The sequence below is a fragment of the Neovison vison genome, chromosome X (genome assembly GCF_020171115.1).
Source record: "Neovison vison isolate M4711 chromosome X, ASM_NN_V1, whole genome shotgun sequence".
NCBI classification, from domain to species: domain Eukaryota; kingdom Metazoa; phylum Chordata; class Mammalia; order Carnivora; family Mustelidae; genus Neogale; species Neogale vison.
Genome location: NC_058105.1, coordinates 71865768 through 71893217, shown reverse-complemented (window position 1 = coordinate 71893217; position 27450 = coordinate 71865768). Strand labels below are relative to the sequence as shown.

At 49.9% G+C, this 27450-nt stretch overlaps 2 protein-coding genes across 3 annotated transcripts in view; one reads left to right on the top strand and one right to left on the bottom strand.

Annotated features, from left to right (window-relative positions):
* EDA (ectodysplasin A) overlaps nucleotides 1–14566 on the top strand; it is a 491171-nt gene extending 476605 nt beyond the window's left edge. The window contains exons 4-8 of the mRNA XM_044234674.1: nucleotides 6395–6574; nucleotides 7947–7981; nucleotides 8911–8962; nucleotides 12006–12127; nucleotides 13898–14566. Of these exons, the coding sequence (XP_044090609.1) occupies nucleotides 6395–6574; nucleotides 7947–7981; nucleotides 8911–8962; nucleotides 12006–12127; nucleotides 13898–14149 (641 nt within the window). The 3' untranslated portion in view covers nucleotides 14150–14566. The remainder of the gene's footprint in view (nucleotides 1–6394; nucleotides 6575–7946; nucleotides 7982–8910; nucleotides 8963–12005; nucleotides 12128–13897) is intronic.
* A 4839-nt stretch (nucleotides 14567–19405) lies between these two features.
* On the bottom strand, nucleotides 19406–27393 carry AWAT2 (acyl-CoA wax alcohol acyltransferase 2). 2 transcript variants are annotated; one of them, XM_044234924.1, is made up of 7 exons: nucleotides 27220–27393; nucleotides 22275–22385; nucleotides 21602–21684; nucleotides 21146–21350; nucleotides 20735–20909; nucleotides 20004–20203; nucleotides 19406–19774 (listed from the first exon to the last, which is right to left on the bottom strand). In XM_044234924.1, the coding sequence occupies exons 1-7, from the start codon at nucleotides 27302–27304 to the stop codon at nucleotides 19620–19622; spliced, it is 1014 nt and encodes a 337-aa protein (XP_044090859.1). In that variant the 5' UTR covers nucleotides 27305–27393; the 3' UTR covers nucleotides 19406–19619. The 2 variants fall into 2 exon arrangements, with proteins under 2 accessions (XP_044090859.1, XP_044090860.1); XM_044234925.1 differs by having other exon boundaries at nucleotides 21602–21672; nucleotides 27220–27389.
* Between the last annotated feature and the right edge of the window lie 57 nt (nucleotides 27394–27450).

Genomic DNA, 27450 nt, shown 5'->3' with positions numbered 1-27450 from the left:
AAATCAGGGCACCTGGGTGGCTCAGTCATTAAGCATCTGCCTTCAGCTCAGGTCTTGATCCCAGGGTCCTAAGATCGAGCCCCACATTGGGCTCCTTGCTCAGCAGGGAGCCTGCTTTTCCCCTGTCTGCCATTCCCCCTGCTTGTGCTTACTCTCTCCCTCTCTCCCCTTTTCTCTCTCTCTCTCTTTCTGTCAAATAAATAAATATATATATTTTTTTAAAATAAAAAGTGAAATGCTTTAAGTAAAATGATTCTGTTAAGATTTCTGGAGCTTTATAGAGTAGATTATCAGTCCCAGAGTAGACCAAAGAGACTGGCTTCAGCTGCAACCTGCTCCTTCTCTGAGCACGAGGGTACTCTGGTGGCTCACAGTACCATAGCCTACATGGAAAACCTGTGCCCCTGTTGTAAAGAAGCTGAGGACTGGCCTGGCCTCCTGAGCACCTGATCCGAGCAAAGTTGGAAAACAGCCAGAGAGCTGGGGTCAATGAAGAAAACCTTCTCCATTGGGCCTGGCCATTAACCAAGATATTATGTATTTACAAAAGTACATTTGATTTTTTCAGCATGTCGGTTTTTTCTAGTAGCTTATTTTTAGAGCAGTTTTAGGTTCACAACAAAATTGAGGGAAAAGTACAGAGCATTCCCATATATTTCCTGCCCCACACAGGGACAGCCTCCCCCACCAGATTATGTACTACCAAGAGTAAGTACATTTGTTATAATTGAGTAGCCTCCATTGATATATCAAAGTACATAGTTAACATTAGGCTTCATCTTGGTACTGTACATTCTAGGGGTTTTGACAAAATGTATAGTGACATAGATTCCTGTAGATTACAGTATTTACAGAATAGTTTCACTTCCCTAAAAATCCTCTCTGCTTTGCTTATTCATCATTGCCTCCCCCTAACCCTTGGCAACCACTGATCTTTCTCTTTTTTTTCTTTCAAGACTTTCTTTCTTTCTTTCTTTCTTTCTTTCTTTGTCAGAGAGAGAGAGAGTAAGCACAATCAGGGGGAGTGGCAGGTAGAGGGAGAAGCAGGATCCTCACTGAGCAAGGAGCCTGATGTGGGACTCAGTCCCAGGACCCAGGGATCTTGACCTGAGCAGAAGACAGATGCTTAACAGACTGAGCCACCCAGGCATCCCACCACTGACCTTTCTGTTGTCTTTTTAGTTTTGCCTTTTCCCAAGTCAGTATGTAGCCTTTTGAGATTGGCTTCTTTTACTTAGTAATATGCATTTAAGTTCCTCTATGTCTTTTCATGGCTCAATAGATCATTTCTTTTTCTTTTTTTCTTTTTTTAAGTTTTTATTTTAATTTCAATTAGTTAACATCCAGTGTTATATTAGTTTCAGGTGTACAATGTAGTGATTCAACAATTCCACACATCACCCAGTGCTCATCATGACAAGTGCCCTCCTTTATCCACATCACCTATTTCACCCAGCCTCCCCCCACCTCCCCTCTGCTAACCAACAGTTTGTTGATTATAGTTAAGAGTCTGTTTCTTGGTCTCTCTCTCTCTCTCTCTCTTCCCATTTGGTTATCTGGTTGTGTTTTTTTTTCTTAAACTTCACACACGTGTGAAATCATATGGTATTTGTCTTTATCTGACTGACTGATTTCACTTAGCATAATACTCTCTACCTCCATCCATGTCATTCCAATGGATGCATTTCTATGGCTGAGCAATATTCCATTGCATATATATGCCAAATCTTATTTCTTGATTCATCAGCCAGTGGCACATGGCCTATTTCCATAATTTGGCCAGTGTAGATACTGCTGCTATAAACATCAGGGTGCATGTATTCCTTTGAATTAGCATTTTTGTATCCTTTGGTAAATATCTAGTAGTATTGCTGTATTGTAGGACAGTTCTATTTTTCACTTTTTGAGGAAACCTCACACTGTTTTCCAGAATGGTTGCACCAGTTTGCATTCCACCAACAGTGCAAGAGGGTTCACTTTTCTCCACATCCTCGCCAGCCAACACCTGTTATTTCTTGTGTTGTGATGTTAGCCATTCTGACAGGAGTGAGGTGATATCTCATTACGTTTTGATTTACATTTCCTGATGATAAGTGATGTTGAGCATCTTTTCATGAGTCTTTTGGCCATCTGTATGTCTTCTTTGGAAAACTGTCTATTCATGTCTTCTGCCCATTTTTAATTGGACTATTTGTTTTGAGGGTATTGCCTTTGAAAAGTTCTTTGTAGATTTTTGGATACTAACCATTTATCAGATTTGTCATTTGCAAATATCTTCTCCCATTCTGTAGGTTGTCCTTTAGTTTTGTGATTGTTTCCTTTGATTTGTAAAAGCAGAAGGATTTTTATTATGAAGTGTATTTTTTTGCTTGTTTCCCTTGCCTCAGGAGACATATCTATAGAGATGTCACTATGGTCAATGTCAAAGAACTTACTGCCTATGTTCTCTTCCACGATTTTTATGGTTTCAGGTCTCAAATTTAAGTCTTTAATCCATTTTGAATTTATTTTTCTGTATGGTGAAAGAAAGTCATCCAGTTTCATTCTTAGGCATGTCACTGTCCAGTTTTCCCAACACCATTTGTTGAAGAGACTTTTTCTAACTGGACATTTTTTCCTGCTTTGTCAAAGATAATTGACCATATAATTGCAGGTTCATTTCTGGGTTTTCTACTATGTTCTGTTGATCTATATGTCTGTTTTCATGCCAGTACCATCCTGTTCTGATTACTCTATCAAGCATATACTTTTTAACTTTTGTCACATCCCCTTTAAAATGGAAATTGTAATAAACCTAGAAAGTTCACTTGGCTTTGACAAGGACACCCTCTACTCCTTAACAAATCCAAGGGTGACTTCACTTCTTAATAGGTAGACTTGGGAACACTCTCTAATTACAGCTACTAGATTTTTCTTTTCACTCATTCACTGGACCATGAATAAGCACCTTATATTAGTCAGGAATAGAGATACCAAGATAAAGAAAAATGGTGCCTGCCCTCAAAAATCTCCCAGTGTAGCTGGAATAGTGGAAGTACACACAAATAGTTACAGTATGGTACCAAAAATGCTCTCACTGAAGCATGAACAGTGTGCTGTGGGAGCACAAAGAAAGAGCAAGTAGTTCTTCCTGGGGGAGTGAGGAGCCATATCACAGGGGGAAAAAAAAAGAAAGAAACGGCATTTAACCTGGGCTTTGAAGGATGGGGGGAAATGGACATCCCAGCAAAGGGAAGAGCATACTCAGATCCCTCAGAAGCGTGAAAGAACATGGCCTGTTTGGGGCAACAGCAAGTAGGCTAGCAATGTACCAGTGTAGGTCATGTGTGTGGTGGGGAATGGCAACCAGTTGTAGGTCATCCAATGAGTGAGCACTGAGAGAACATACTTGCTAGTGACAATAGAAGACAACTGCCTAGGCTAGAAGCCCTATAATTACAATTCTGAGAATCCAATGCCTCTGGCAGGGACTCGGATCACTGCCCAGCACTGCCACCTTGTATATGGGCCATTATTAAAAGGAGAATGCGCATAGGCCTTAAACATTTCCTTTGACTGAAAGTGATTTAGAAACCATTTAATAAAGATTTCCTTGGACACAGTGAATAGGCACATGCCTGAAGAGGTAAATTGAGTTGTTCATTTAATTTCCATCTTTAATAGAACTTTCCCCTCCTACAACTAACTTGCTAATGTTCATTCCCTCTCCCCTCCTCGCCCTCCCCCTACCCTCACTTTCATTCACTTGTTTTTATTTGTTCTTTCAACAGTTTGGCCTTCACTAAAAGGTTAGTGACGTTTAGCTTGGAAAAGAATGTGAACATTCTGTCATCTAAGACTGCACTGGAGAATTTTCTAAGTAGAGAAGTCTCTGGGCTTTTGTATCATGAAGTGTTCTGGTAACATCAGGAAATCTGGAGAAGGAATTCAATCCTCTAAAGTCAACCTCTTGTCCAGGGGTCATTTTGTACCTGTTCCTCTCGGGGCCAACTTTCTGTAAGGATGCAAGTATGAGAAGTACACTTGCCTAAACCTAGTGACAGAGGAGCAAAGAGGACCAGCTGTAGAACAGGAACTTTTTCCCAAATGTCCTCTAACATTTTCATAAGTGAAAATCCTCTGTTTTCACTGCAACCATTATTCTTTTAGACTAGAGAAGTTTCTGGCTGTAATTATTCCAGAATTACATTAGCAATCACAGGAGAGTCACAGTCTTGACACTGAAGTTTGTCCTACCCACAGAACACCCTCCAGCTTCAAAGTCAGTTAGGCCTGGAAATTCCGGGACATAGTCTAATATGCACCTTTCCCTGTGTCTGTGCCAGTAGACACAGAGGAAGAAGAGGAAGAATAGAGAATAAGGAGGGAGAAGCAGACCTTACAGTCAGGCTAGGGAAGTTTCCTGACTGCCAAGAGTAAGTCAGTCTTCCTTACGGTACCTCAACCTTGGGAGGAAACTTAGAGTAATCATCAAGGCCAAACTCCTCATTTCACCAGTGAGAAACTAAGGCTCAGGGAGAGAAAGGAATTTGCCCAAAGTGCATCTGTGGCAGGGCTGGGGCTTCGAGCCTTATCTCCTGACTACAGATTTTGTGTTCCTTCCACTGCACTAGCTGGAACTGAAACTTGGGTGCTGAATAAGCCTGACTTGGAAGCTGCCCAAATCTGAAGGGAGATGGCTTTCCTGTTCAGCATCTTGAAATTGGCTAATCTAGAAACTGGGCAGATCCAGTCTTTTGCGGCTGCTACGTGCAGGGAAAACAAGAAAGCTCCCTCCTGCCTCTAGGGCTCTAAGGCTACAGGAAGTCTCCCCAGGGCAGGAGCCCCACCGTGACCCCATTATTTCATACCAAATGCAGAAGTCATTAAACATGGACAACTGGCCTCTTGAATTTCTGGAACACAAGGCATTATTTTTAAAGGGGGGCCTGATAAATTAGGACAAGATTCTCCTAAGAGCCTGGGGAGCAAGGAGTCAGAGTTGTTAAGGAGGTGTTTCAGTGAGACTTAAAAGGGTTACATTTAGAATTCAGACAGTACCACCGGTGGAAATACTGTCACGGAGTCTGGTCAAAGCCTTCTGTTCCTGGGATTTCCACGAGTTGTGAAAAAGTAGTGAACGGTAAAAGACACCCCCCTCGGGGTCACCAGTTGTGCATGAATTGGGCTGCACAGAGCAGAGGAAGTAAACAGGAGCTGTGAGTTTTGGTACAAGACCACAGTTATGACTCAGTCAAATACCTACATCCTGGTGGGAATGTTGGAAGGACTGGAATATGGAATAGAAGGGCCGGGATCCTTCTGAACAGATAGCGAGGCAGGAAAGGGAAGGAGCTGGTGGGCTTAATTAATAATGTGCTGGAGAATAGGGCCTCAGAGGAAAGATGCTGGAAAGCCAGATTATTTAGCCTATTAAAAATAGAGGTTGACAGGTGACTTAATGTCTGTAAGCATATGAGGGTTATTATGTGTTTGATGGTAACTATTCTTCTCTAGCTACACAAAGAATAGATTAAAAGCTCAAATTGCCACAGGAGGGATTTCAGCTAAATATACAGAAGAACTTCCTAACAGTGAGGGGGTGATAACCACAGGAACATGTTACCAGGGGAGTTTACAGAATTGCCTTTCCCAGAGATCTTTAAAAATAGGGTTTAGAGAGGTCAGCTGAAAAAGCAAAAACTGCCAGCTGCCTCCTCGGCTTTTTCTACTGTTTCCCCTTCTTTCCTTCCATCTCTCTATCCCCCCCCCCACACCCCCTACCTCTCATCTCCCAAATTCCTTCCCGATCCTCATTCGCAGCTGCCACCACCTCTATACCAACCCCTAGTTCCTGTACATCCCAACTTCTGTAGGAAACCTTCCTGGTGTTGATATTATTCCCAAGGTCAGGCTGTCCTCCTAGCTCCCTCTTCTCATCACATCAAGTCCTCCAAACCGGGCGGCAGACATGAAAGCCCACTCTTCAATGGTAGCCCAATTCTCCATTCAAAAAGGTGACCTGGTCACTTGGTAATTCTAATCTTTTGGACTCATCTGAAAGGTAACCTCCTTTATGAAACCTTCTCTGACCTCTTAAGCATTTGTCCCTACTACTAATATGGTACTTGGACTCCCCTATGACTGTGTCTGTTTCCCGAGTAGACTGAGCTCCTTCAGGGTCATTTATTTCTGTATCTTCAAACCAGCTCTGTAAATAATTATTCATGAAAGGGGATAGGGAGTGTGTGTGTGTGTGTGTGTGTGTGTGTGTTGTATAATAAAGTGTTCACCTTTTTAGCAGCAGGAATTCCCAAAGGGCTGACTTTGTGTCCTTGGAAGTCTGTAGAAGTCCTGACAGTATATTTGTTTTGAGTCAATAACTACAAATGTAACACTGAATCTTGTCTTTTAGGAAAGAAGGCAGGACCTCCTGGGCCCAATGGCCCTCCTGGACCTCCAGGACCCCCAGGACCCCAGGGACCCCCAGGGATTCCAGGAATTCCTGGAATTCCAGGAACAACTGTGATGGGACCACCTGGCCCTCCAGGTCCCCCTGGTCCTCAGGGACCCCCTGGCCTACAGGGACCTTCTGGTGAGTTCCTCTGCCTCTCCAACCTTCCCCTAAGCTCCTTGCAAGTACTTGAAAAGAGCAGGTGTGGACTATCCTGAGGGCACTTTCCAACGGTGGTGATGGCTTTGGTAACAAGAAGAACAGGTCTCCTATCTCAGTGGAGAGCTAGGACTTGAACAAGCCAGTAGGCCCTGACCTTCTCTAACTCTGCCTGCTCTTGACCTTTCCATTACAAGCCCTCCCTGACTCTAGGCCTCCCTGTAGTGAGCCAGGAAACTCCCATAAGCCAGAACCAGAGGCCCCAAGGCCCCACTAGATTTCCAGTGGGGGATGGATTTGGTCTGCTCTGATTTCCAGCATGTAGCACCAAATGTTTATGTCTGATTGGAAACAGGCTATGGAGAGGAATGTTGGGGACTGGAAGAAATGACCAGCCCTAGAACAGTCTCATCCCATGAACTCTGAAGGGCCTTTCTCGTAGTGGTAGACAGTCACTGGTGACCAGGGAGTTAGAAACTTACAGGTCACTGGGGCTGGGAAAGAAACAAACACTCTCTCTAAGACCGAGGAGCCAAGTGCCTGTTCAAATAGCATCAAATCTCTTTGTGTCATTCCTCTTGGGTCCAGAAGGGCATCCTGAAGGTAGAGATGCCAATCCAAACCCACCTAATTGGAATTGACAGGAGTCATACTGCCAGGGCTTGGGTCAGTTGTTATTTCCTCCTGCTGCTCCCCTCTTGTTTCTTGGCCCATTAAGGAAATGGACTTTTTACACAGCTGATCTCTCTGGGTCCAAAAATTCTGTAGCAGGACTCAGATTCTTTGACTCAGAGTTCAAATGGGGTTAATCAGCATTACCATGACCATAACAGATGGAGTTAGAGGTTTGGGGTTTGTTTCTTTTGTTTTTTGTATCCCAGTCTTTCTACAGATACTGAGCACCTTCTGTGTGCAAAAGATATATTGATAAGTTGGCCCCATTCTCACAGAGTTTAGGTCCCAGGGGAGGAGAGAGGCGATTAAGGAAGCAAGATATTTACAACGGCAATGCTTTCTATGAGGACCCTGAAAGAAAGGGAGCAAAAGACTAAAGATGCAAAGGGCACCGTCTCGGGGTCACGGGGTCACTTGCTGGCAGGAATGCACTGTCCTCTGTCTCTACCAGTGCTCAGTGAGGCTTGCCTTGGAGCCAGCATTAGCCAGAGTCCACTTTCCCTGCTGGACGCTGGGCCCACTGAGGAGGCAGGTCAGGGAGGAGGAAGAGAAGAGAGCGGTATCCTCTCCCATCCCAGGGCCTGGCTGCCCAGAGCAAGGTTCACTGCCACTCACTGCCTAGCTGAGGAGAGAGAAAGGGAAGGAGCATGCCCTCTGATTGTCCTGTCCTATTTTGCAGGTGCTGCTGATAAAGCTGGACCTCGAGAAAACCAGGTTGGCTGGGAATTGCTTTCTTCCTGGGGAGGAGGGAAGGCCATAAGGCTAGAACCACGTTCCAGTGGCTCCCTGTTAAGTTTGTGAAGATGCCCGGGGTGGGGGGGGGGGCATCCCAAAGTTGTTCACTCACAGCCCCCTCCCATCCCAAGGAATAGAAAAGCTTTGCCCCAGGGCCTGCCTTTAACTCAGCCTTTCCATGGTCATTTCTCCCCACCTCCCCACACAGAAGACAGAAGGTCACCATATCCAAGCGCAGTCATACCCTGAAATGAGCTGCCAGTCAGGCCTATCCACCCAAGCCTCCAACGTCCCACCCACACCAGACACCTTGTGGGCACTCAGACCGCTGGGGATCAGGAGCTTGAAAATCAGCCAACCAGCTCCAGGCCAAACAGAGCCTGGGCTTCTGCCTTAAAGGCCTGAAGGGCTCCTCCCTTGTCTTTGAGCTTCCTAATCTGTCTGTATTGGCAAGTTGTGCTGCCTTGCCTTGGCTCATCTCAGCCCCCTTCACTCACCACAGCTGTTTGGCCACAATTATAAATCTACATGGCGGCACAGTGCTTGATAGCTTGCAGGGAATTGTAGATCTGTCACCTCATTTGATCTTCAGACTTCCCTGTAAGAGAGGCCAGACAGAGATTCTTAAAATTCCCATTTCACAGTTAGGGAAATGAGATTTGGGGTGGGGGTGAGAGGATTACATTCCGCTGAGGTCACTTAGCCAGGAAGGGGCGGAGCTGCAAATCACGTGACCCACCAGCAAAGCTGTGCTCCCTGGCCTCCCAGGACGGGAGAAAGGGATCCGAATTGGGAAATGAAAGGATACTGGAAGTCAGAAGTGGGAACACGTTGACTGGTGGCTAAGCAGGTGGCTAAGCAGCAGCCATTTCTCTCAGTGACGACTCTCTCTGTCCTTATCCTCCCAGCCAGCCGTGGTGCATCTACAGGGCCAAGGGTCAGCAATTCAAGTCAAGAATGGTAAGAGTCAAAGTCGTCTCTCTCCTTAAGAGGAGCTTCTCCTGTCTTCCTTATTCGCAGCCTTCAAAGAATCACCAGCCTACCTCCTCCGTGGGCCCCTAGAAGTAACCTGGGACGTTGGCGGGGTGGGGTGCGCATTCGCTACTCCGTCTGCCCTCTGCTGGCTGTCCTGGGTAATTGCTCGCACCTAGACTGGTCGCTACCCACAAATTGCATTTAGAATCACTGATGAGGAAGCGGAAAGGGACTTGAGACATCATGGAGGCGGGGAATTCTTGGCAGATGAAGGTGGTATCAGAGTCACCAAGGGGACATGTACAGTTTGATCAACATCTTCACAATACATGCTAGAGAAGATAAAACCACAGAAAAGTAAATTGTTGTCTGATGGGTCTCCGCAGAAAACAGGTGGAGGGAGCATTTCCTGGGGTTGGGGGAGGGAGGAAGCATGCCAGACTCTCCTGGGAGTGTGAGATGCTAGTATCTGTAAGAAGGGGAAACAGGTTTAAGGGGCTTAAGAAAACTGACTTAATATAATCCCTGCATTTAAAAGATGGGGAACCAGAGTCCCAGTGAGAATGGATAATACCTTAAGAAATCATACTGCTGGGCGCCTGGGTGGCTCAGTGGGTTGAAGCCCTGCCTTTGGCTCAGGTCATGATCCCAGGGTCCTGGGATCGAGCCTGCATCGGGCTTTCTGCTCAGCGGGGAGCCTGCTTCCCTGCCTCTCTGCCTACTTGTGATCTCTGTCAAGTAAATAAATAAAATCTTTTTAAAATTTTATTTTTAAAAAATCATACTGCCTTATATTTGGATGGTCCTTTGGAGTTTTCAGCATGCATTCTTTTGTCTTTCTTTTTTAAAAAATTATATTTATTTGAGAGAGAGAGAGAGAGAGATAGCATGGAAACAGGAAGGAGGGACCGAGGAAGAGGGAGAAGCAGGCTCCCTGCTGAGCAGGTAGCCTGATCCCAGGACCCTGGAATCATGACCCTAACCAAAGGCAGCCACTTAACTGACTGAGCCACCCAGGCACTCCTTGTCTTTCATTTCCTGTGCTCCTCACAGCAACCCTGTGCTGCAGGTATTAGTTCCTTTTTGCAGAGACAGAAACTGAAGCTCGGAGAAGTTAATTCCTTGGCCCAAGAGTTCAGTTAAGTGTAGGGGCTGGATTCAAAACTATGTCTATCTGAGTCTTTCCATGGTGCTGGGCTCCTTCAGTGATGTGCCTACACTCCACTGAATGATTAGGTTCATTTTCTCCCCCAAAGAGACATGAACATTCATTAAAGAACAGCACTTCAAAATAATGTCCAGTCCCCAGGGTGCACATAGCCTAAAATGCCTGACCTCCCGCCCCACCGCCCCAGGACCCTTAGGAAGCAGCAAGCCAGCCAGGATGCCAGATGCTTAAGGAGCCTGGAGAGTAAGGGAGGGGCTCTAAGTGCAGAAACAGTGAATGAAGTTTAGGAAACCTGCTGCATGGGGACAGCTCCTAAGAGTCCAGTCTGCCCTGAACCGGCTGTGCTGAGCTGCCCTAATGATCATGCTTAGCCACATCCTGGACTGCCACCTGGATGCCTGAAATTTAATCGCCTCCAAAGTAGAAGGAGGAACAGAGCAGTAGCAAAAACCAAAGAGTCCTGCTGGGACCAAGTGCCTTGGGCCCTGGGGCCCTGGATGGGCCATAATCACCATCTGTCCAGGGAGGAGTGAGACAGGCAGGAAATAGATTTGTCTGGGTGGACAGGTGGCCTCCATGCTCAGTCTATGCCCGAAGCTATGGATTTTGCTCCCACTACCATGCAACAAGACCGGCTCCAACCCTCCGGGCCAATCCCTAATCATAGTTTATGCTGATCTTAAGTTGCAGCGAAAGCAGAAGGGAGGGAGGAGGGGTGGAAGTACACCAAGCAGAGCAGTCACCTGGAGGGGCTGCACCAGGGCATCTCTTCCTAACTCCTGTCCCACCCACTGTCACCTCAAGGAAAGATGACCACCTATTCCAGAAGGCCCGTTTCCTCACACCTCTGAGAGGCAGGCCTCCTGAGACTAGCGAAAGATGAACATTCACAACATAATTCCTTGGGTGAAGAAGGGAAGGTTTTGAGAGGGAACAGTCCCCTGGGCTTAGACCCTCTCCTCCAGTGGTGGAAGGAGGGAACATTTCTCCTTCTGCAGGATTGAAAGGGAAGCTTTTCCTTCGCCTTCCCATACTGGCTCTCATTGTCCAGCAAAGGCGGTAGGATAACTCCTCTTCCCTCAATGGGATTGGGCTGGCAGATGCTTTACCAGGGATAACTCAGCTCCCAGATACCCTTGCTGGTTCTAGTGCTGCTGGCTGGTCTATCCCTCACTCTCATAAAGTTTCCCCTCTCCTATGGGGCCTTAGGACGGGTGGCCACTCATTCCAGCTGCCATGAAGTCTGACTCACCCACGATCACTAAGGTTCTCCAGGTAGACAGTTCCTTGGGCTGAGTGGTTTCCTGCATGGGGCAGGGAAGCCTTCCAGAAGGGAGCGGGCACGAAGGAACTGTAAAAAGGAATCTTTAAAGGAGAAAGAAAAAAACCACGAACCTGAGAGCCAGAGGAGGGATTCAGGAGCTAGGGCTAGAGAAATAGAATGGAATAATAAGACCTAGCCTGCCACTCAGTGTCTGAATGTTGCCTGCACAGGCCCCAGAACAACAAAGAAAATAGGGCAGCATGCCCACTCTCTTCTTGCCTTCACCCCTAATTCCAGCTGCAAGGTGTTGGTTAAAGACCCTTCTAGATGGAGGGGTCAGGAAAGGAGGGAGGGAGGCAGACAAAGCCCCCCAGAGGCCTGAGGCAGGCCTGGCAGCTGCTGGACAAACAGAATGCTTTGTCTGCTTCCACACGCTCTTCTGAAAGCAAACAGCTTGGCCTCTGGGGCTGTCCACCTTGCGCTGGGATCTGGGTGGGGGTGGGGAGGGGTGCTGCTCCCTGTCTCTTGTTTCTGTTGCCTGGATTCTTCGGACATGTACTGAGTGACTGCCCTTCTCTCATACTGAGATCTTTCAGGTGGAGTGCTCAATGACTGGTCTCGCATCACCATGAACCCCAAGGTGTTTAAGCTACATCCCCGCAGCGGGGAGCTGGAGGTACTGGTGGACGGCACCTACTTCATCTATAGTCAGGTAGAAGTGAGTACGGTCTCAGGCCTAACTCTTCTTATATCCAGAATGCAGATCCGGTGCAGGCCACATAGGGGCACTGTGGAGCCAGCCAAGACCTGCTAACTTCCCCCTCTCTAGGGAGACTGGGGTGGGGCGCTACCCTGGGAGGCAGTTGAAAAGGGGAAAGAGAGAAGGACCCGTTTTGGTTGGGGTCCCCCCCACAGCCGGTTATCCTTGAAAAACTGCAAACGGGCCCCTCCCACACCCCCACCATCTGATCCCCTCCTGCTGGGCCCCAGGCCCTCGTTGCCCCATTCTACTGCCAAACTTCATCTCTGGGTCAGCATATATCCTCTGAGCATACCCCCTTCCCCTGCCCGACACCGCTAGCTCCACATTAAATAGTGCTCCTGCAGGCTTTCTCTCCACCTCAAAGCCATTTATTTGGGGTGGTCTTTCCTTCCTCTATCTCCCTCTCCTGTCCACCTTTCTGTGTCTCTGTCTATTCCGTCCTCCATCCTGCCACCATTCTCCCAGCCCTTGGGGTTCTGTCCTTGCCCTTCCCTGCTCCGCACTGGATCTGCTCCCCAGGTGTGCCCAGCCACTCCCGCCCCTGTTGTTTGCCTCAGAACTAGAGGTTAGCTGAGCCCTGATGCTGGGGCTTCTGTGGGATGGGCAGCGAGTAGGCAGATGGACAGAAGGACTACAGAGCCAACAGAAGGGTCTCTCGGGAGAGTGGCCAGAGAAGATGGGTTAACAAGCATTCGATCAGCCCATCCTGGCATAGAAATACTGCACCTGTATACACTACTCCCTCCTGAAGAGCCTATGGAGGGAACAAACTTTCATAAAATGATTGAGGATGACCGATAGCCCCCCTGAGGGGGGTGGCCAATCCCCAGGGAGCACACGGGTATAATCCTATAGGCATAGGCCATTTCTTCTAAGCTCCTTTGTGTGTGGGGGGAGTGGGGAATCAAAGCTTGGGGTGGGGCTATTTTCCAGGCCCGGAATAGATCGGGAGAGGCCTCAGGCCTTGAATGCCATGAAAACTGGGAAAATCCCCCCTTGAAAGCAGGCCAGTGAACATGGGTTGGCACTTCCCTATGGCCACAAAGTAAAGTCAGGGGCCTAGGTTTTGTCCTTCCAAATTCCTTAGCTCATTTATGGTGGATAGCAATCCATCTCTCCGGATATGTTTCCTTGATCATCAGGGGGCCAAGGGGCACCATAAAAATCCGGGAGAGAAATTCAGCCACAGGGGAGGGTGAGCTGCAAGCTCGAGGCCCTAAAGAGCCAAAAAAAAGGGCAAGGTGTTACTGTGCCCTCTCTCAGGAATCAGCAACTTCCAAGGTCAGCCGCAAATAGTCCTTGGAGCACGGCATGGGAAGTCAACTTGTATCCATTTGTCCATAGCACTGATTGATCCCCTACTGTGTGCAGAGCCCTGTTGCCTCTTGCTGGGGCTGAGCAGGGTGGAGGGCAGGGGAGGGGCTGGGGGAGCTACCTGAGTGAGAAAGGCCTGGATCCTACCCTTGACAGAGCTGACAGCTGGTGAGTTTTTGCAAAGAGATTTGTAGCCACCCGAGCCCCATGGAGTGCGGAGGGAGTGGGGTGTATCATCCCATCATCTTACCTTTCTTGTTGACCAGCGAACATGCCCTCAGGTGGCACTGCCCCCCTTCACGAGGTGTATGGGCCAGCTCCTCCGAGAAGGTCCCGTGGGTCCTGGGCAGGGAAGGGCCCCACCCTCTCCTTTGTCTCTCCCCCAATCCCTTCTCCTTGCCTCTCACCCAGGTCTATTACATCAACTTCACTGACTTCGCCAGCTACGAGGTGGTGGTGGACGAGAAGCCCTTCCTTCAGTGTACCCGCAGCATTGAGACAGGCAAGACCAACTACAACACTTGTTATACCGCAGGAGTCTGCCTCCTCAAAGCCAGGCAGAAGATTGCCGTGAAGATGGTACATGCCGACATCTCCATCAATATGAGCAAGCACACCACCTTCTTTGGGGCCATCAGGCTGGGCGAGGCCCCTGCATCCTAGATTCCCCCCATTTTCTGCCCATGCTCCCGCCCCTGCCCCAGAGCTGGGAGCTGGGACTCCCAGAACCTCTCAGTGCTGCTGTGGAATGAGGTGTGATGGGTATCGCAGCCACAGAGATTGATAATCCAGGGCTATTTATTCCCCGGTGACTCCAGGATGATGAGGAGGCCCGCTTGACTTTCCAGAATGACCTTGAGTTCACAGGAGGGTTGATGGAGCCCCAGGGTTTGTAGGAAGCAGGACCTTCTTCCTTGGCTCCGTGTCAGCTGGCTTATGGCTCGACTCTTCAACCTCAAGGTTGCTTTTGTCAGAGTGATTGTTTCTTGCACTAAGGTGGGGAGTCCAGGGCAGCAGGCAAGAGAAAGCAAAAGTGGACTCCAGACTGTGGGGGCAAGCCTCTGACCCTAAAGGGGCTGCTGTTCCTCTCTTGGGTAGGGCTGGTGGCAAGGGTGGGGCGGGAGGGGAGCAGTAAAGCCTAAGCAGATGGATGGGGAGGGGAAAGGCAGGCACTGGTGGCAGAGACCCAGGGAGAAACCTGCCAAACCTCAGGGTCCAGAGGAACAGGGCAGGGGGTCTCTTCCCACTCTTCCCACTCAGGCTGTGAGCCAGCTCACAGCAACTTGCTGGGCTTTGGGGGCAGGAGGTTGGCAGGGAATAGCCACACACCCCCTGCTGGGCACCTGCTCAAGAACCTGAAGGCAGACTTGGGGCCCCGCGTCTTCCACTTTGTTTACAACCATGTTCCACACTCAGAAAAATCTCTGGGTTCCTTTCCAATTGCCCCCTTTCCCAGCCGGACCAGAACTCCTGTCTTCTTTCTCCACAGAGCCTACCTCTGTCTAAGACAGGTGCCTCCCCTGGGACCTGTGCTTATGTGAGTCTGGGACACTCTTCCCATGACCTGGGCGCAAAGAGTCTTTGCCGTTTATTAAGCAACACAAATATTCATCTAGTCGAGTTGTGTCTGGGGCAAAGGGTTGGGCTGGGTGACCTCTGGGAATCCCTTCAAATTCAAATACTTAGGCAGCTTCCAGGACAGCCTACAAAAATTCCCAAACCCCAGCCTACCCCCTAGGCATCAGCAAGGCAGAAATTTTCTGCCTGACCCCAAAAGGGCAAGAAGTGGGTTTTTTTTCTTCTCAAGGTTGCTGTGACCTAAGTGGCCATGAGCCAAGGTGCTATCCAAAAGGACAGCCACCAATGCCCTGCAGACCCACCTTTCCTCACTCTGGCTTCAGAAAGCCATAGCAGAATCACCAGAGATTCCAGGGCTGTTCACCTGAATCCAGGCTCAAGAAAAGCCAACATCTAGGCATCAGGCAAGGCTCTGCCCTGTAGCCAGGTCCAAAGATCCCATACCCACCCACCCACCCACCCCCCAACCCCAAGTTCCCCACTGGATCACATAGTAGGACCATTCAAGGGCCTGATCTCTCACTGCCAGGGGCCAGCCTGGTTTTTGGATGCTGGTCTCCCAAAACTAGGGAGGGCCAATGTTGTAGAGTCCGCTACTTTTGCTCCTGAAACAAATTTCCTTTGGAGGAGAGGAGAGAAGGAGAGGAGAGGAGAGGAGAAGGAACGGGAAAGGAGGGGAGGGAACGGGAGGGGAGAGGAAAGGAGGGGAGTGGAGGGTAAGGGAGGGGAGGGGAGGGGAGAAGGGACTTATTCTTCAGGCAGCTGAAATCCACCAAGAACTGGTACTCATTTCTCCACTGTACCTTCCCTTTCCAAACAGCCATAATGCTCGCCCCATGGCAGGTCCAGACCAGAGTGGCAGGCTATGTCTGGTTGCTAATGACAGCCTTGCAACTCCAAGTGGGGTGAACTTGAGGCATGCATCTGGCCCAGGCTCCTGGAAAGTACCTTAGACTGTCCTGAGTTGTAGCAAGAACTGAAGGGAACCTCTCCTTAAAGTCTGGAAAGTACTTTCTCATTATCTCCTTTGAGGATACTATGAATCCCATTGTGTAGACAGGGCCCGGAGAGGTGAAGTGCTTTTCCAGGATCCCCACCAGTTTAGGCCACAGCCCGGGGCTTCGGCCAGATCCGCCTCCAAAGCTATTCCATTATGGAGCATTGTGTTGAACTTGCAGTCTAGAGAGAACCAACAAAAATGGGAATAAGGACCCCAGATCCTTTAGCATCCCAGAGAGAAACCCAGAGGTGCTTGTTTTCGTTCCTTGATGGTAATTCCTTGATGTTCTTTTGGTTCCCGGGGACTTTGTGGCAAAAAGAGTAGGACATTTCTTTGGGAAACTGCCATCAGCCTTAGGGCTCTTGTGGTCAGAATTATCTCTGCACCATGTCAAAGCAGCAGGCCTCCAGTACCCCCAGAACTATACCCCTCATGCTCTTCCACCCACCCATTGGGTACTGGAGCCCCTGCCATGCACAAGGGCCTCCACTGGTTACCGTACAGACAGGTCACAGGAGCTGGTCCACTTCCCACAGCTACTCAGTGGCTCCTTGGTTCTTCCTAACATCCCACGGAGGACTTTGTTCTACCAGGATGTCTCCTGATGAAGGAAAGGCCCCAGAGAGAGGCCTGGCTCTAAAGCCAGATGTGTGTGAGGAGAGGGGAGGAGGAGGCTTCCTAACTGTACCCCTGAAGGACATTCTGACTCCCATCCGGAGGTCCAGATAAGGAGGGGATTATAGGGGTAATAGGCTTTCTCATGGGACCCTGTCTTCATTGTGAACCCTCCAAAGGAACTAGAGGGAAGGAGGCGAGGACAGAAGCAATAGACAGCTGGGGACCCTGTTGCAGTGAGTTCATCAACAACATGGTGAAACAATTTACTAGCAAGAGGATGTGGGAATAGATTTACGGTCTGAAATGGCACTGACGTGAGTTCATCAGAGGGCCGGGGCTAGCACGGGGAATGGGATGAGGACATTTGTGAGCAAGCAGATGGCAGAGGTTTGAAGGAGAATTGCATGGCTGGGGCCTTGGCCAGCTGCTTGGGCTTCAGCGGCCAAGGCCAGCCTAAAAGCCAGCCATTGGGGGCTGTTCACGTCCTGGTTCCTTGGGAAATGCCATCTTTGCCTTCTGGCCCCCCTCATCCATCCTGAGCCAGATTCCTTTCACCGAAGCAGGAAAGGGCTAAGAAGCCTGGAGGTGAGCAGAGGTTGGATCCCTGTGCAAGCACGTATGTTTTCTGTAACTTCCAGTGGATACGAACAGAGTCAGAGAACTTTAGAGCGAGCCCCAGTGGCACAGAGATGGAAGGTCATCTGGCCAAGTGACCGAGCCCTGACCTGCCGACTCAAAAGAGTGAGGGGGTGGAGCAGCCTCTGTCCTGCACCGAGCCCTCCCTTCTTCTACCCCCAGACTCAAGACTGGAAGTGCTGGGCCCCCTTCAGGAGCCCAGCCAGGCAGGGTAGAGAGTCCCCTTAGGGGCCATCAGAACTCTTTCCCCCTCCCCCCAGGCATTCTCCCTACAGTGTTCTCTTTACTGGAAGGCTCTGGACTGGCCCAATACCAGGAAGTCCTAGGCTACCTAGGCTCTCCCTCGGCCTGGCCCGGAGGCTCCCCTAGGCCGCAGTGAGCACAAAGAAGGAAGTGGATTGTTTCTTTTAACGCCCTTGGGGGCTCTCTCCGGGGGGACTCGGGGTGTGTCATTTCTTGATTCAAAAAACTTCCATCTGGGGTGGGGGGGTGGGCTTTGTGGTGAGAATGGCCTGGAGCAGGCCCAGTGCTGCTTTGGGGGGTCGACATCCAGTGTGAGATACTATGTATATAAACTATATATAATGTATATAAACTGGGATGTAAGTTTGTGTAAATTAATGGTTCGTTCTTGGCAAATAAAGCTTTTTTTTTCTTTCGCCCCCCCATTCTTGAAATCAACTTAAGTGCTTCCTGTGTGCCAGGGGCCGCTTTGAATGTGCCGCCACAGGTGAGCCTTGGGAAGTGCCAAGGCACCCATTTCAGAAGAGGCAACCAAAGGTTGTTGAAGGTTCCTGTCAGAACTTCTCACATCCTTTGTGTATGCCAGACCACACACGTCCCCATCCCTAACCACCTGAGGTCTTTCCCATCACCGCTTGTCCGGGAAGTTAGAGGTCCTGTGGGAAAGAATCGCTGTCCTGAGGGCAGAGACGCAGGGTGGAGCTTCTCTCAGCCTGACACTATGGCATCTGTGACAGACATCTCAGGCCTGAGGCCCTAACAGCATGGGAAGATCAGCCTCCAGCTCCCCATGAAGTAACCTCCCATTTGGCAGATGAGACCAATGCTCAGGGATTTTCAGTAGCTCACCCAAGGTCACCCAACTGTAGAAAGGCGACTTTAACATTCAAAGGGCTGCTGACCAGAGCTTACTCTGTACACTTTCTTTCAAGCATCAAGATGCCATGAAATTGAGGGCAGAGTCTGCTCAAGGATAGGAAATGGGCAGAATGAGTGGAGGAGCCTAATTTGGGGTAGCTGTCCCATTTCCAGAGGTCAATCACATTCAGTATCATTGGCCTTCCCAGTAGCCTCTGAGGTAAGCAGAGGAGGGAGAGATTCTGGGTTCCATGTTACAGGTGAAGAAGCTCAGCCTCAGAGATGACAGCTTGTCCTGTGTCACATGGCTTGAAGGCAGCGGAGCCTGAATTCCCAAGCGCACAGGTTCCGAAGGCACCCAGTCCTGCAGGAGCCTCACTGCCAGGAGATGGGGCGGCTTGAGAGCTAGAGAAAACAGCCATGAACCCAGGGACCCTCGGCCCTTAAAACAGATGAGTTGGACCACAAGCAGTATCAGAAGAAGAGCTTTTTATTCTGTCCATTGTTCTCCTCAGTACTGATGCTGAGCGGCCGTGGGTGAGGCAGACTTCGGGCTACCTCTCAGCTAGGGCTTTCCCTGCCTTTGGGGGCTACTTCCCTGGTAGCCCCGAGGTGAAAGCAGAGAAGAGCTGGAAGGAGGCAAGAGATGAAGGAAGAAAAGAAGAAGAAGAAGAAGAAGAAGAAGGAGGAGGAGGAGGAGGAGGAGAAGGAGGAGAAGGAGGAGAAGGAGGAGGAGAAGGAGGAGAAGAAGGAGAAGAAGGAGGAGGAGAAGGAGGAGAAGGAGGAGAAGAAGAAGAAGAAGGAAGAAGAAGAAGAAGAAGGAAGAAGAAGAAGAAGAAGAAGAAGAAGAAGAAGAAGAAGAAGAAGGAAGAAGAAGAAGAAGAGGAAGAAGAAGGAGGAGAGGAAGAAGAAGAAGAAGAAGAAGAAGAAGAAGAAGAAGAAGAAGAAGAAGAAGAAGAAGAAGAAGAAGAAGAAGAAGAAGAAGAAGAAGAAGAAGAAGAAGAAGAAGAAGAAGAAGAAGAAGAAGAAGAAGAAGAAGAAGAAAGAGAGATGAAGGAAGAAGCGGGGCCTAGAGAGTAGCTTCCTCATGTTGCGGACTTAGCCAGATCAGGAGGAGGAGGCCCAAAGGTGACTTCTGTCCTCCTGTCCCACAGATTCGAAACCTTCCAGCCCAGGCCGAGAAGCCACTGGGGGTGTCTGTCAAACAATCACCAGTTCCTGGTCCTCCGAGACGCCATACTTGGTCTTATGCTGGTCAAAGAGTTGGCGTAGGGCATCGATGTAGAGTGCATGGTATCTAGCCACAGTCTCCTCGCTCGGATTCTCAATCTTGGGCAGTGGTAGCGGCTTCCCGACTGCCAGAGGAGACAGAGAAGAAGGGAATAGCATCAGAACTGCTCACTCCTCAGAATGGATCTCAGCCCGAGCCTCAGCCCTCAAGCCCAGGTTCTCCCCGCCCTTCCCCCCACCATACCCCTCATTCCAGTCTACCTCCCTGCCTCTGGACACAGCCAGAGCTAAGGTGAAGCCCCAGAAGTGGATCCAATATCCTAGACATGGCTGCCAGTGGGTGGGCTCACTCACCAACGGTAGTCACAGGCCGGGCGAAGGGCAGGAAGCCCCAGGAGTTCTCCGTGAGGCCGCGCCCATAGAAAGCACAAGGGTAGATGTGTATCATACGCTGAACCCACTTCTGGAAGCGATTCACCAAGCCCCCAGGGGTGAAAATGTGCTGATTGTAGAGGTCGGTCTCCCCAAAGGCATAGGCAGGGATTAGAGGAACTCTGTGGAGGAAAGGCATATCCTTCGATGGCCAGATGCACTGACTACTTGCAGTCCCTGGGTCTGCCTCTAGACTTCTTGGCCCGTGACTTAGGGAGGCCGAGGTCCAGACTAAGTGCGAGGGCCCCCCTCTCTACCCTAAGCTTCGTGTGGAGGCAAAATAGCAGCAAGCTAAAGGAAGCAGGTCCCAGACCCTCCTGTGAAGCTACAGGTCTGAAACACTGGAAGAGAAGACCCAAGGGCCATTTCATTTGGCTTTCTTCCCTCTAACCCACACAGCAGTTTGGGGTCTCTCTGACATGAGCTTGTGGCCAGTGGCCTTTTATAGAGGGACCGGCCCAGATGAGACCCTAGCGTGAGGGAGAAGAGCTGAGGGCTGGCCCTCCAGCTTTTCCTCATAAGTAGAAATACCTCGAGGACCCAGTTCCAGACTCTACTCCCACATAGAGGCTGCTTTCCACCTCCCTTTTTAAGTATCGCTTCCTCAAAAATCCCTTACTCCTTCCATGCTGGGCTTTCAGAGCTGTCCTTACCCATGATGAAGGGCCACACGTACAAAGCCAGTCCGTTTCTTCAAGAACAGGGTAGTAGAGCCTGGCAGGCTATAGCTGCACTCTGCCAGGCCACCAACAACCACAATCAGCATGTTGCCTTTGCCTCTGTGTGTGAGCAGAAAGTCCATGGACGCTTGACTCACTGAGCAGGCCCCTGGAGGGGAGGGGCAGAAAACACTGAAAGCTCATTGGCCACTTCCCCAACCTCCTAACTTTCCTCCCTACCTCTTCAAAGGAGGGAAGAGCCTCGTGTCATGCAGGTGAGCCTAAGGTAGCTTTCTAAGACTGGAGAGGATCACCGAGTTGGCCTTGCCTCTCTCCCATTCCCCTAACACTTCTCCCTGGGGGAGCCATGTTTCCTTTGGCTTTACATCTTAGGAGCCAACTCACCTGAAGACATGACATACTCTCTGAGAAACGGCACCCAGAAAAAGGCTCCCAGGGTGAGAATATGAGGAGTGATACCGGGAAAGATCTTGGAGAAGCCTGAGGTATCTGTGGCAAAGTGGCCAAAGCATGAGTGGGACAAGATCCCATGAGGGTGGCACACAAGGATGTAGTTGTGGTTGGGGGAGATATCATGAGTCTTCAAAAGCTGTGGAGGAGAGAGGAGTAAGGAGGGGAATGGCCAAGGAAGGGCACTCCTCTTCCAGACAGAGCCCAGGCAGGGAAATTGTGGCCATGTCCAGCCAGGCAGGTGGGTAACACAAAGTGATGGGGGGCATCATTCACATGGGGCTCAATGGGAATGATGACCCCAACCTCCACCCTGGCCCAACTGCTGGCCCGGAGTTGGGGCTGGGCCCAGGACACAAGTTGGGGGTGGGAGGACCTGGGGCTATTCACCTTGAGGGGGAAGTAATCACAGTACTGTTTCCATATGCACCATCTCCTCACACAGTCAATCCGGCGGCCCCCTGAAAACAGAGCTAAAGTAGTCACGTTTTTGTTGTTTTTTTTTTTAAGATTTTATTTATTTATTTGACAGAGAGACACAGCAAGATGGGGAACACAAGCAGGGGGAGTGAGAGAGGGAGAAGCAGGCTTCCCAGTGAGCCACGAGCCCGATGCAGGGCTCGATCCCAGGACTCTGGGATCATGACCTGAGCTGAAGGCAGACGCTTAACAACTGAGCCACCCAGGTGCCCCAGTAGCCACGTTTTGTCCACCCCCATTGTCTCCTCCAGAGCCCCTTTGGGCCAGCTGCAGGGTATCCCCTCACCCCCTGCTGTCACCTGGCCTTGTAAGCAACAACGGAGGCGAATGATGTCATATCAGGGCCGATTTAGGACAGGCCCAGCTTGCTGCTTTACCCACTGCTTTTCCCCGAACCCACTCCAGGTCTGTTCTAGGCCTTTCCAGCATTTTGAAAAGGCTTCTTCCCTCAGCTTCTCTAACCCAGTGAGCAGAAACAAGCTAAAGGGCCACCTGGGAGTTGACCGGAGCCTCTCAGGACTATGAGAAGAAGATAGAAGAGAGCGTGTGGCCAGTGGCAACACAGCCCCAGAGGGACCCTTACCTCGCTGGGGTGTCTTCCAGTCGAAAGCCAGCCAGCTGAGAAGGAGCACAGTGACGGGCCAGTATGACGTGAACAGCACCAGGTAGATGTTGACAGAGATTACGGTGAAGACTGGAAGGAGCCCAGCCCAGAGTTAATGAATTGTAAACAGTCCTTCCCACTTGCCCTCCCTTCCGGGGGCTCTCCACCCCAAGGTTACACACACTCACCCACACTCACCAAATACTCCTCTCCCCTTTTCTCACCCTAGCACGGGGTCTGCGTGCCCACGTCCCCAGCCCTCCCTATCCTGTCAGTCCTAGGGACCCCTGTTTTGGATCTGGAAGGCAAGGTGCTTTCCTCTCCAGCTGTTTCCCATGCTGTAAGCCATATGCTTCCCAGGACGTGCCCTGGCCCTGCTCTGAGCTGTGTTCAACAGTGGGGAGCCACCGATGGGCCACTCTGATCTAAGATCTAACCTTCGGAGGCTGGGAGTCCAGGAAAGACAGAGTCAGGAACGGTTTTCCCCCATGCTCACATTTTTCTCTCCAGATCTTCTCTGTGAGGCGTCAGTGAAGGGAATACCAGAGAAAGAGAAGACCCAACTTCAGCCAGGCTGGGAGCACACCAATTGGCAAATAGGAAACAAAAGACAACGCAAGCTGGGACCCAATAAGGACCTGGGCTGTATCAGGCTCCAGTGAGATAGGAGCACTGTAGGGTAGAGTAGTTAGGATGGACTTCATGGAGACGAGTCCTAGGGAGCCACACTCAGAAATATGAACAGACTCCATTTTTAAAACAGCTGTGACTAAGACAGCTAGCTGTGAGAGAAAGCGGGTAAAACCAAAGGCTAGAAAACAGAACACACTTCTAACTGAGCGTGGCAGACTGAACACAAGCTGTTTTTTTCTTTTTTTCTACCTTGACTCCTTGCCAAGGCCTCATGAAAATTATCCTAAGAGTTTGTTGTTGTTGTTTTAAGATTTATTTATTTGACAGAGAGAGAGAGAGAGAGCGAGCAAGAGAGGGAACACAAGCAGGGTGAGTGGGAGAGGGAGAAGCAGGCTCTCCGCCGAGCAGGGAGCCTGACACGAGGCTCGATCCCAGGACACCAGGACCATGACCCAAGCCGAAGGCAGACCCCCAACCAACTGAGCCACCCAGGCACACCCCCCCCCAAAGAATGTTTTTAAAAGATACAACTCTGCAGTGAAAAAAAGAATTCGACAGAGACAAACAACAGTGGACGGGAGATGCCTGCAGGATATTCGCATGCTGGAAAGTAGATGAAGGAGGCAGTAACTGACTTCAGACAAAGAAAATTGAAAACTGGTCACCCACCTGGGAAATGGCTATAGGACCAAGCCTGTTTGTGCTGGAGAATCTGGGAAACACTCAGACTCTAGAGCCAGCAGGTGTCACACAAAAGCAGTGTGAGGCACGGGCCTTGACTGAGAGTCTACTGAAGAGGAAGTTAGAGCTCCAGGCCCCCTTTCCTCCCCTACACAGTTGGACAATGCGAAGGACTACTCTCCACAAATGGAACCAAAGAGACTTTAGACTCAGACACTTGCACTCAACACAGACAGCTAAGATGAACTCGGTATGCAGCCAAATTATTAATCAAGCATAAAAGTAGAATCAAGACAATCTCAGACATACAGTCTGAGATGGTTGTCTCCCATGTCTCTTTCTCAGGAAACTACCGGAGGATGGGCTCCTTGAAGATAAGGGAGTCAGCCAAGACAGAGGAAAGCACAGGATCAGAGCAGGGGACAGGAAAGGAGCCAACAGAGGGAGGAAATGACCAGGTCCAGGGCTAGGGCAAAGCCAGCCAGGTGCCTAGGGCACAAAATGGAAGAAAACACTCCCAGGGTCAAGCAAGTACTGACCCAACACTCGCACAACCTGGAGAGTGAGCACCTTCTTAAATTGTGCACCTGTGGTGCCTGAAGGGCCCTGGAGGTGAGAGCTGTGCGTTAAGAAGACCAGTGCTTCGTAACAAGAGGATGCTGGGCTCCAGTAGCCATATCCTCCAGGAAATAAGCAGTGGGGGAGGACCTATAGATTCCTGATGTGTTCACACATATGGAGAGATCACTATGTCTGTGGAGCATTCAAAGATGACTTGGTGTAGTTAATGGCTATCTGATAGATAACAAAAGAAATTTAGAATGAGACGACGATGAGTTCAGGGAAAACAGAAAGTTGTCACAGGCAAGGACATAGGCTCTCAGTACACAAAATGGCTCCACTAGTGATAAAGGCATTGAGCCAAACTATTACAGTCTCGGGAGGATGGAGGAAGAGGAAAGATCTAGCAACAGCAGGTAGAGCCAAATTCTCATCTTCCACATCAGGAAATCAGTAATAACGTCTAAAGCCATCCAGTCAGAAATACTATAGTAATCTGTAGACATCTTAAGTAGTAAAATGTAGGAACCTGGAGATAAATAGCAGAAGAAAAATCTAGAAGTGACTGCCTCTAGGGAAGAAATCTAAGGCCCATGGTTTTAGCCTTTTGATTTGCCCTTTCTAAGACTACTGGACTTTGTTGAGAAAGAGAGAAATGGGTCTAGTCCAGAAGAGACCTCCCTGTTTTGCCGAGGCTTTGCTTAACCCAGACAGTGTCGGGGACATCTTGTGAGGCAGCGTGGCCTCAGGTGGAGTGCCTGGGCAGTGAGATGAGTCCCCGATCCGCCATTTCCCACGAGTGGGACTCACACGGCCCCTATCTGCCTTCTCTTCCTCACAGACTTAGTGCAAAGGTCTCTTCTCGAGGCCTTCAGGGTCCAAAGAGAGAAGAATCCATATCTGAAGATATGGGTGAAGAGCTGGGAAGGCTTCACCCACCCCACGTGAGCTAGCACGGATCGGGGGAACACTGGAACCTCCATCTCCTGCGGCCCAGGCCTAGAGCCCTTCTGCCTGCTCCACACCACATCTCTGTATGCCCCACCATTGGTCTCTAATGAAGGGTTCCCTGGCACAGTTTTCTCCCTGTACTAATGTTTCTTCCAGCCACTCTCCTCCTTCAGCCTCCTCTGCCCCCTCACAGTGGGCCCTACGCCCTCTGTCTTGCCTCTTCTATTTCTGTCACACATGTCTTCTGATCATCAGGCCATATTAAATCCATTCCGGTTTCTCCAGTCTCCCCTTTCCTCCCCTCCTGTGTGCATTCCTCTTCCTAGACAGATACAAACAACAGCCTCGTCCCAGAACCAGTGCTCTATAGAGAGCAAGAGTGAGCTCTTGAAAACACAAACCCAACATTGTTGCCCTGTGCCAAACCCTATCATGGCTCCCCATGGCCCTCAGGAGAAAGCCTCTTTTCCTTAGTTGGCAGTGCCTGGCACAATCATCCCCTGTCTGCTTCTCCAGCGTCCTCTTCTCTATCCCATTCACTTATTTGATACACATCAGGCGTCAGTTCTGGGCCTCTTGCCCCTCACCCCACTTCACCACCCACAGATCCTTGGACGCTTTACGCTCTCCCCATCCTAGCCTTGCCTCAGGTTACCCACGCACTGCCCTGAACACTCGTCCTTCTTCCCCGACTTCCTGCATGCCCTTCAAGAGTCAACTCATTCAGGAGAAAAATGGGCAAAGGTTGTGAACAGGCAGTGAACAGAAACTTAAAATGAGACAATTAGGGATTAGAGCACCCTCTGGCTTAGTATGTGCCAGACCCAGACCCAGCTGCAAGGATTGGCAGTGAACGAGCCGATGCAAGAGGTAGGGAAGAGATCCCACTGACTGGAATCAGATCCTTGTGGGCTCAACTCCCAGGACAGCCCCTCGGCTTCCTCAGCTCTGTGATCTTGGACAGACCACTTAATGCCTCGTGCCCCTTAGCACCCTCATCCGTACAAATGGAGCTTATTAGCCATATAAGGGGCTTAGAACAGTACCTGACACGAAAACGGGTGCAATTAATGTTAGCTAATATTATTCACACTTATTATGTGTGTGTAGCTATTAGTATATATTATTATGCATAATGATAGCTTCTACCTCATAAGGCTGGCAGGAGGCTACAAGGAAATAATAGGTGTGAAAATATCTGGTACGAAGTCACGAATACATATGAATTCCTTTCTGCTGGGCTCTTCCAGCTCTGACTGCTAATCATTCCTAGAATAACACCGCTCTTTCAGCACAGAGGGGTCCTGGTGTCCACTCCAGGCAGGCCTCCGAGCTTCCCATTCCCTGTCCTCTAGCCCACTCTCCCGAATGACTAGCAAGTCCTGGATTCCCAAGGCCAACTTGAGTTCTTCCTTCCCAGTTATCCTACAAGATCATTGGTTCACACCCTTGCCTCCTGCTTATCCTCACCTAGACCACCTGACAAATGAGAATTTTTTTCCAGCTTCCCCCCACCCACTCAAACACACACACACACACACACACACACACACACACAGGGCTGCTTTTCTCTAAAATCCAGGACACAATGGCCAGTGTATATGTAGTTTCCACAAAGCAATTGTGGTGTAGACAGTAGGGGAAAATGGCTGGATAGATGGATGAACTGTTCCAGGCAATGGGCTTTCAGAGCCTCCATCCACCACCAGGCAGCTGCTCAAGTGCATGAGGTTGTAGCTAAGTCCTTTTCCTTGAGGAACCTCGATGGCACTGCTCCCCATCTTCCCCACACATGCCCTGCGTGCCCCAGTGTAGACCCAGGAGGGTTCACCATACACATTGGCATCAAGGCTCGTTTGCACACACACAGACGCACATGCACTCCCGCATAGGCACACACCCAAACATACCCTCATGTACGCCATATTCCACGAGTACTGTGCCCCGGCAAGTCAGGCGAGACGCCGAGGTGATTAGTCACCCAGATTTGTCTGGGACAACCCAGGTTTTGGCATTCAAAACCGCACTCAACCCTAAAACTTCTCAGTCCTGGGAAGACCACACCAGATGATCACCCTATGGAAGGCTGAAGACTCACCGATGACAAAGACACTCAAGGCCCACTGGAAAACAGCAAAAACCTCCAGGGCAGTCTTAAGGTCCTTTTTGGAGGGCAAGAGCATCGTGTTCAGGGTTTCAGAGGCTCCAGGTAAGTGCTACTCCTTTGGCTTCCCAGACCCTGTTGTTCAGGAGCCTTTGAGGTTTCCTCTTTTCATGCTTTGTGCGCCAGCCCCCCACTAGTCTCCACCCCCCCACTCCCACCCCTACA

Excerpts from the sequence above, each read along its gene's own strand:
- AWAT2 (XM_044234924.1), bottom strand. The coding sequence starts at position 27,304 with ATGCTCTTGCCCTCCAAAAAGGACCTTAAGACTGCCCTGGAGGTTTTT. Across the intron at positions 20,910-21,145 it reads AGAGTATGTCATGTCTTCAG|GGGCCTGCTCAGTGAGTCAA; the intron begins GTGAGTTGGCTC and ends CCTCCCCTCCAG. Across the intron at positions 20,204-20,734 it reads CGTGTGGCCCTTCATCATGG|AGTTCCTCTAATCCCTGCCT; the intron begins GTAAGGACAGCT and ends TTTCCTCCACAG.